The sequence below is a fragment of the Labrus mixtus genome, chromosome 10, assembly GCF_963584025.1.
Source record: "Labrus mixtus chromosome 10, fLabMix1.1, whole genome shotgun sequence".
Taxonomy (NCBI): Eukaryota; Metazoa; Chordata; class Actinopteri; order Labriformes; family Labridae; genus Labrus; species Labrus mixtus.
Genome location: NC_083621.1, coordinates 135,001 through 144,684, shown reverse-complemented (window position 1 = coordinate 144,684; position 9,684 = coordinate 135,001). Strand labels below are relative to the sequence as shown.

General features: G+C 42.7%; 1 protein-coding gene and 1 non-coding gene across 2 annotated transcripts; both read right to left on the bottom strand.

The window, feature by feature from the left end:
• Window positions 1-384: 384 nt before the first annotated feature.
• trnal-aag (transfer RNA leucine (anticodon AAG)) lies at window positions 385-466 on the bottom strand. The gene has a single exon. It is a non-coding gene; the product is annotated as a tRNA-Leu (tRNA).
• A 659-nt stretch (window positions 467-1,125) lies between these two features.
• aurkb (aurora kinase B) lies at window positions 1,126-6,134 on the bottom strand. The gene is made up of 9 exons (XM_061047491.1): window positions 5,995-6,134; window positions 4,487-4,525; window positions 4,270-4,351; window positions 3,885-3,930; window positions 3,612-3,800; window positions 3,314-3,452; window positions 2,902-3,050; window positions 2,648-2,822; window positions 1,126-1,451 (listed from the first exon to the last, which is right to left on the bottom strand). The coding sequence occupies exons 1-9, from the start codon at window positions 5,998-6,000 to the stop codon at window positions 1,278-1,280; spliced, it is 999 nt and encodes a 332-aa protein (XP_060903474.1). The 5' UTR covers window positions 6,001-6,134; the 3' UTR covers window positions 1,126-1,277.
• Window positions 6,135-9,684: the final 3,550 nt, after the last annotated feature.

The window sequence follows — 9,684 nt, the reverse complement described above, 5'->3', positions numbered from 1 at the left end:
TCATTGCCAAAGAAGACCACACGAGGGTGTCAGTGCTCAACTTTGTCAAAGTACTGATTACAAAACCCCCCAATGATGAGAAAGTCTATCCTCAGTGTCTTAACTGAGACTCTCTGTAGGCCCCCAATTTCATATATTTTAATGTATTCCAAGTGATTCAATATTTTTCTAGTGTTGTTTTCTGGTCAGTTTGGTTTTCTCCTCTGTCCTGCTAACTGTTGATGCCGACAGCGTCCACAAAAGCTGCTTGGACTCATTTATGTTCAACTTCCGGTTTGTTACTTGAAACGTTTTAACAAATACAAAATAAAGTGTTCGCAGACTCACTGCTTTGTTCGGCTGTTTCTCCGGTTTGTTTCATCGACATCGTTAAGATAAAACTGTTGGCAGCGGTGGGATTCGAACCCACGCCCCCGGAGAGACTGGAGCCTTAATCCAGCGCCTTAGACCGCTCGGCCACGCTACCGTGAGACAAACGTCCCGTCTCCTGGCCTCTTGAATGTAAAACATGAGGAACACACCGACTCTTCATTTTATAATCAGGATGTAAACGATCTCCTCACGTTCACCTTTCATCTGCTGTGTTTCCTCCAGCCAATCACAGCGCAGCAGGTGAGTTTGAGTGTTCAGTTCAGTTATTGGACGAGATTCAAACCAGTGAATATGACGGACGTGGACGTAGCAGCAAAGAAGAGAAAATATAATCAGAGTGAGGAGAAACACCAAGTGGATAAAGCTCGTTCTGGACGTGGCGTTATTCTACTTCCTGTTGGGCAGGAAGGTGACACACACCGGCCGTTAGCTTGTGCTAGCGTGCGTTAGCTTCCAATGTACAAACAGTAAACATTCACACTACGTCCTGCAGGGGGCGGGGCCTCTGGGGACGATGAGCCCAGGAGGAGGGACCACGTTTGAATATTTATAAACATTTCTACAAACTGCAGCCTAGAAACTGACCTCAGATGGTTCCAACAAAGAAAAACAAAGAATCCTTTAAGAACATTTATTAGAGATTCAGAGAACGTGTTAACACAACACGAGAACAGAAGAAACGTCAGGCAGACGACAGAAACACTTTGGTGTCGACATCCAGAACAGAGCCGTGTCCAGTTTACACGTTTTCACAAGAGAAAGACAAAGACAGGAAACACCACATAGATAATGACATCACACTGTACAATAGAAGATTCTGTGCATTTAAACCAATCAGCAGATGTGCCATGTTAGTCTGAAGACCCCTCAGTGGGAAGGGGGGTAAGCAGCCCCGCCACGTGGACTCAGGATTTCCCTGCTGGGCAGATGGGGGGTAGGACCCGGCGGGAGTTGGAGCGCACCCAGGGGTGGTCGATGACGCTCTGTAGTGAGAGACGGTCAATGGGGTTGTGGCGGAGCAGCTTAGAGATCAGATCCCGTGCTCCATCAGAGATGACTTTAGGGAACTTCAAATCCACCTGCAGACAGAAACATGTTTATTCATGTGAACACGAGACTAAATATATGACCTCCCCAGCAGGACGTTACACATGACAGTCTGAGAAGTCTCATCACAGGAACACACCCACTCATGTGACGTCTCACGGTAACAAAGAGGGAACGAGGACATCATGGGGTTGAGACGTCACATTATAACTGTCAGAAGCTTTTCAGGTGTCTCAGCCGGTCGCCATGACTACAACCCTCCCTCGTCTCTCGTGATTATTGTAGTCACACACACACACGACTTCTCCCAGACCCGTTCTTGATTTAATCAAGATCTTAAATCCTAAAAATCAAACATGTTGGATATAAATCAGTGCGTCCCCGATGCTCTCAGATCAGGGATGTTAAAGAGTTCATATTCTGATCTTTTTGGGGTTCATATATTTAATCTATGTTCCTACTTTTGTACGTTCACAATAGATAAAGTTATAAAAAAGTGTTTTCATGTCCTGCTCCTCCTTGCTCCCTCTCCGCTCTGAGTCCGTCAGCTACGCTCTGTTGAGCCCACACTGTTAGACCCCATGTGGGCCAAGTCTGCCGATCCGCTCTGTCGTTATTGGTCAGTTGCTCAGCACGCTTCTCGGAAATGTCCCGCCTCTTTTACCATATTGGGAATGCAGCCACTGGCTCCGTCCGAGGGAGCATAAACATTAGCATCTTAGCACTACTGTGCTACCGCAGGCTACAGCATATCGTGGGCGTGCTACAGAAGTTAACGGGCGTGCAACATGAGCTGCAGGGCCACAACGAGCCAATGGGCTTAGATCAGTGATCTCACACTGACACATTTTTATCGAGGGGGGCTAGAACCGAGCGTTACATGCAGCTAATGCTACAGCTAACAGGAGGACGTAGGAGAAGATGTGTTTACGCAGACTTTGAATTTTTGCACATAGATGTGCCTAAACATGCACAGGACACTTTGAAAACACACTAAAGAGCAAATAAAACCAGAAAAAGAAGAATATGGGACCTTTAAGATCTTTATAAGACTCAGTTCAGAGCAGCCTCGAGACGGGGACACCACGATCCTGCAGCACAGCAGATCTGATATTTAGCATGTGAATTATAAATGAAGCTTCTCTTTATTGGTACTTCTAGTTTAAACTACGACCTGCTGAGCCCGTTTCCTCAAACTGAGATCAATGAAGAGCAACACAACACCAACCTTTGTAATCCGTTTGTATGTTTCTGAGTGGCTGGCAGTTTCAAAAGGTGGGTTTCCGATTAAGCACTCGTAGCAGAGGACCCCGATGCACCACAGGTCAACCTTCTCGCTGTGGGTGTGGCCCTCGATCATCTCAGGGGGGAGGTAGTCCAGTGTCCCGCACATCGTGCGACGTCTGTATCGAGGGGGGGGGGAAGCAGATTATTGATGCAGCAGAACAGTCTCTGAGGAGGAACAGGTCTGAGGATCCTCACCTTAGAGACGGGGCGTGGACTGACCATCCAAAGTCAGCTATCTTCAGCTCTCCTCTGTAGCCCAGAAGCAGATTCTCGGGCTTGATGTCACGATGAATCACCTTCTTCTCATGACAATACAGCAGCGCGTCAGAGATCTCCTCCATGTACTGCGAACATAAAGAATGTGATCAAAACAAGGTCGCACTGATTAACCAGGTCAGAGATGTTCAACTCCGGGGTCGCCAGGAGAAACAGGAAATCAGGTTTCACATGAGCTGGCCCGGATGTCACTGATGTGAAGGCAGACCAGCGGGGGATGGGGGAGGGGGCACAGTACCAAACGTTCTACCTCATGTGAGAACGACCCCGAGTCACTTCACACATTGTTCCAAGTAAAACAATAAAACATGGTTTAAGTTAAAGCTCTTACTGTCGCCGTGCGTTGCTCATCAAATCTTCCACATTTCTGCAGCTCCTTGTACATCTCGCCACGCGGGGCGTACTCCAGCACCAAATACACTCGCTTCCGGTCATGAAAATAATTGTAGAAGCGCAGAATGTTGGGGTGCCTGAAAAGAGAAAATGTGTTAGGAGTGTAAATTAAAGCATTAGTTAGTGTTGACGCTCGCTTCTTATTACCCGTCTGTCTCGTCTAAACGGCGGTGATTAAGAAGACCTTGTGGTTTACTTCAGCGGGGGACATTATTTGTAGATTTCAGGATACTCACTTGAGATGTGCCTGAATCTCGATCTCCCTCCTCAGTTGATGCTCCACACTTTCCTTTTCCATCTGTGACTTGAACAACACCTTCAGGGCCACAATGGCCTGCAGCTCCTTTACCCTCGCGAGGTACACATTGCCAAATTTGCCCTTTCCTAGCGGCCGGCCGATGTCGAAGTCATCAATGGAAAATTTCCTGATGTAAGGAACATAAAGGGTTGTTAACCACGCGGTAAAGGGCGAACAGTTAGACAGCAGAACTTCAAAGGTTTAAACTTACTTTGAGACTGAACTCGACGACGGGCAGACACGATCCCTCCCAGGACCTAAAAACCAGAACACAATCAAAACTCTGAAATGTCCGACTGTCGTGTAAGTAGGGCTGAGCGATATCATTCTACAACAGTTTTTCTTTCCATGACGTATCAGCAGACTAAGTGTGTGTGATATCACTGAGTGTGTGTGTCCCTGCATGTAAATCTGACATACAGGAGACGCTGCTGCTGTCCAGGCAGACACTCATTAAAGCGATATAAGATGAGAGTATTCCTGTGATCAGGTGTCGGCTTGTTAACGGAGCTGATTGTTTTGCACACGGTGTAGTGTTGAATCAAAGGCAGCCCAAAACACATCGATCCGCCCTAATGTTATGGATGTTCAGTTACCTGTGATAGCATTTTTGTCCATGTCTGCTCGTGGCTTCACCTGAACACGCTGAGGTCCTCCCACCATGCTGGGAGTTGTTAACTACAAATATGAAGCAAAAATACAAAATAAGGGGGATTGAAAACCTAATGCAAATACCAACACAGTATCACCATGTCAGTACTGTTCCTGAAAGATTGTACAATTTGTCCATAGTAGTGCACAGTTACATCTTACCGTTCCTTGGAAACCTTGCGGCTGATAATTCTCCTTATTCTGTAAAAGAAAGAAAAAGCACAAACATCTCACATAAGCTTACGGTTCAAGTTTTGTATTGTTGTCTTAAACATTATTCTATATTTTGTATATTCAAATAATTCTTTTTTTCAATTTTACATTATATTCTATTTTTACTGTATTTATGTGTTTTAGTAATTTGAGTGTTTATTGGTCTTGTGGAACATCAGTGACTGTTTCCCAGGCCGGGTGGGAACACAAAGGACTAACCATAAACATATACTGACTGTAACATGTGACTTCATTCCCTTAGAATTAAATTATCCTGAAATAACTAAAAGAATAAACTTTAATTATCCTGAAATAACTAAAAGAATAAACTTTAATTATCCTGAAATAACAAAAAAAATAAACTTAAATTATCCTGAAATAACTAAAAAGATAAACTTTAATTATCCTGAAATAACTAAAAGAATAAACTTTATTTTTATCCTGAAATAACTCAAAGAATAAACTTTAATTATCCTGAAATAACTAAAAGAATAAACTTTAATTATCCTGAAATAACTAAAAGAATAAACTTTAATTATCCTGAAATAACTAAAAAGATAAACTTTAATTATCCTGAAATAACTAAAAGAATAAACTTTAATTATCCTGAAATAACTAAAAGAATAAACTTTAATTATCCTGAAATAACTAAAAAAATAAACTTTAATTCTTCAGATTCTCAGGAGGAAACAGTTAGCAGCTGATGTTGTTATCTGAGCTCCTATTGGCTGTATGAGTGTTAGTACGAATTTTCATGAAATTCATTCATCTTGGTAACTTTGTGAAATGTATTATTTAAGTCTGTCTACCACCTGTTAACACTCCTACTTGTAGGTGTCTGAAGCTGTAATCTTATATGGGTGAAGCACCTAAGTAGTAGCAGATCTATATATGGATAGGAGCCAACTATATGTTGTCAGTAACTGTTTACAAAGAGTCTACATCTGATACGTAAACAAAGTGTCATCGTCATTGTTTATGGTGATGCACCCAAATAGAAAGGAATTTGTGGGTTGTACCTTTTTAACAGAATATAAGCAGCACTGTGAACACTGTTACTTAGTCAGCACTTTGTCAGTCAGTGATTTATAAACATGATTGTTTGGTTAAATTTTCTGACTTCAACAGATTAAATGATTAAATTATAATCTTCAGTCTGTTTCACGATTTCTTCATTGGATTTATACAACAGAAACAACCCCCACCTAACAATGAGCTAACTTATTACAGGTTCATTTTGTATTAATAAATATACAACATTATAGCTAAACATACTTTATTTACTACTTGTGACGTGTAAAAGTAGATTTTACGGTTTAACGCGGTTAGCTACCCTCCGCTAACGTTAGCCGGTTAGCTCGAGAGATATATAATATTACAACTTCCGCTTGTACAGATAGTTCGTTGTGTTTATCTTCATTTAGTCCTTTTTATCGAAAAGTTAAACCAAAACGTACCTGCATCTCGAAGTTTAACGCTTTTAAAAGCAGCGATGAAAGTCCTTCAGTGTCTGTCTTCGCCGCCAACGTTTTCAAAAAGCTTCCCTTCGCGCTCACGATTGGTCCTTTCAATGAACACAGAAGGCTCCCATTGGTCAGAACTGGCCCTGGAGGAAGCGTGAGTCGTGAACACCGTTGCCAGTCAAAAGTGGACCCGCCCTCTTCTTCTTCTTTTTGTTTTTTGTAATGCAACTAGCATTAAGTGCGCTTTAGCGCCCCCTACAATGCTGGAGTAGCTATTACTATTATATTTATATATATATATATATAAATAAATAATGATAATTAAAACAAGAACTATATTATACTCCTTAATCCAGTTTCTAAAAAATGCCTAAACATGCACAAAACTCAGGGTGAGCTGCATGTGTGAATGCAAGCGAGCAGGAAACTATACTGCGGTTAGTCGCGCTTCTGTAAAACAGTCGTTGGTGAAACAACAAGTAACACTTCTGTTTCTAGCCAGGTGCAAGAGGTCATATGGAGGTCCTATGATATTTTCCATCACAGCACCCAAACCCCAACAGCTCATGGGCGCCCCCCTGTGTCTATGGGTCCTGTTTGTGCATGTGTGTATTTTGGGCCTGTGTGTGTTAGTGTCTCTCAATAACACAAAGTAAATAATACATAAGGAATAGAATCCTTTAAAAGAAGAAGCTGCTGTAAACTATTTGTTTACTCATAATGAAAATAAACATTTTGACCCAGATGATCATGAACCTTGTTGATAAAGAGAGAAGGAACAGGAAACAGCTGGATCATCACCGCAGGTTGCTTCAGTCGTCTCTCTAACACAACTTAGAGAGCTGCATGTTTCACATTTTCACCCAGCTTTAAAAACTACTCTTATGACCTGCTTATTTTGTTTACCTGTGCAATGCTTGTTTTTCTTCCAGCTCTATGACTTTCCCTCACTGGAGTGTTAGGGTTAGGTCTGTGGAGGATGATGGTAAAGCTTTCATCTCTCGACCTCCTGCAGCAGCAGCTCCTTCAGGGTCATGTGGAGGAGAGAGACCACAGCTCCTTCAGGGTCATGTGGAGGAGAGAGACCACAGCTCCTTCAGGGTCATGTGGAGGAGAGAGACCACATCTCCTTCAGGGTCATGTGGAGGAGAGAGACCACAGCTCCTTCAGGGTCATGTGGAGGAGAGAGACCACATCTCCTTCAGGGTCATGTGGAGGAGAGAGACCACAGCTCCTTCAGGGTCATGTGGAGGAGAGAGACCACATCTCCTTCAGGGTCATGTGGAGGAGAGAGACCACAGCTCCTTCAGGGTCATGTGGAGGAGAGAGACCACATCTCCTTCAGGGTCATGTGGAGGAGAGAGACCACATCTCCTTCAGGGTCATGTGGAGGAGAGAGACCACAGCTCCTTCAGGGTCATGTGGAGGAGAGAGACCACAGCTCCTTCAGGGTCATGTGGAGGAGAGAGACCACATCTCCTTTAGGGTCATGTGGAGGAGAGAGACCACATCTCCTTCAGGGTCATGTGGAGGAGAGAGACCACAGCTCCTTCAGGGTCATGTGGAGGAGAGAGACCACAGCTCCTTCAGCATTATATCATCATGTGCTCCTTGCACTCACACGTATCGATGCAGATGTTGAACTCTGTGTAGGTCATTATTTAAAATCTATGTTTATCATGATATGTATCGTGAGGTTTTGGAAATACTCCACCTCATAGATCACTGAATACACACAAGCCGGACACATTCACTCCAAATACTCTTCAATATTCTATAACATCCTCTGATATGTTCAATAATAGACTCTTTAATGAATCCACTGTAAGACATTTATCCAAAGTCTTTAAATGTCATTTTGTCAGATCAGCAAACAGATTTTCATCAGGTTGTTTTATTTGATTTAAAAAAAAAGAAAAAGTATGATGTCACAGTAAATATATATCTACATTAAAATCAGCTTTTATTCAAGTTTGACAGAAAAATGGTTCAAAAATATCCTCTCAGTGTGAATATTACAGAGAAGAAATATACTAGAAGTGTGGTTCTCAACTGGTGGGTTGGGACCCCAGGAGGGGGTCGTGGAGCTGTTTTCAGCGGGTCATGAAGGTGTGCATGGAAAGGAGTTTTTAAAAAACTTTTATTCACAAGGAGAGAGAGAGAAGCCACAGGTCGGACTTAAACCGGGACGCCCGCATGGAGGACTACAGCCTCTGAACATGGGCCGTGACCTAACCGCTAGGCCATCTGCGCCCCTCAACTGTTTTTTAAACATGTTTTTATTTTCTATTTCTTCGATCTGTCACGTGTTTCTGTTCATTCTGAAGTCCAAACTGAACTTTCTGATACGCTGTAAATATCAGAACTTTGGGTCACATGTTTTCATGAAGGAGTTGATGGCGGGTCCTGAGACCGGACCAGCAGAGACCCACAGATCTAGAAGGCTTAGAGTGAATCCTCCTCTGGTTACTGACGACCAGGAAACATTTAGAGAGTTTAATTGTGATAATGAAGAAGACTTGATTCTATAGCCTTTTAATACCTAATTATTCATTATTGTTCAAGTTTCCATCAGTCTGTACTGATCTGAACATTCAGTCTGTACTGATCTGGAATGAACATTCAGTCTGTACTGATCTGGACTGAACATTGAGTCTGGACTGATCTGAACATTTAGTCTGTACTGATCTGAACATTTAGTCTGTACTGATCTGGACTGAACATTGAGTCTGTACTGATCTGGACTGAACATTGAGTCTGGACTGATCTGGACTGAACATTGAGTCTGGACTGATCTGGACTGAACATTGAGTCTGGACTGATCTGGACTGAACATTGAGTCTGGACTGATCTGAACATTTAGTCTGTACTGATCTGAACATTCAGTCTGTACTGATCTGAACATTCAGTCTGTACTGATCTGGACTGAACATTGAGTCTGGACTGATCTGAACATTTAGTCTGTACTGATCTGAACATTCAGTCTGTACTGATCTGATCTGAACATTGAGTCTGTACTGATCTGAACATTCAGTCTGTACTGATCTGGACTGAACATTGAGTCTGTACTGATCTGGACTGAACATTGAGTCTGGACTGATCTGAACATTTAGTCTGTACTGATCTGAACATTGAGTCTGTACTGACCTGGACTGAACATTGAGTCTGTACTGATCTGAACATTCAGTCTGTACTGATCTGGACTGAACATTGAGTCTGGACTTATCTGGACTGAACATTGAGTCTGTACTGATCTGAACATTCAGTCTGTACTGATCTGGACTGAACATTGAGTCTGGACTGATCTGAACATTGAGTCTGTACTGATCTGAACATTGAGTCTGGACTGATCTGAACATTGAGTCTGTACTGATCTGAACATTCAGTCTGGACTGATCTGGACTGAACATTGAGTCTGGACTGATCTGGACTGAACATTCAGTCTGTACTGATCTGATCTGAACATTGAGTCTGGACTGATCTGAACATTCAGTCTGTACTGATCTGGAATGAACATTCAGTCTGTACTGATCTGAACATTGAGTCTGGACTGATCTGGACTGAACATTCAGTCTGTACTGATCTGAACATTGAGTCTGGACTGATCTGATCTGAACATTCAGTCTGGACTGATCTGAACATTCAGTCTGTACTGATCTGGAATGAACATTCAGTCTGTACTGA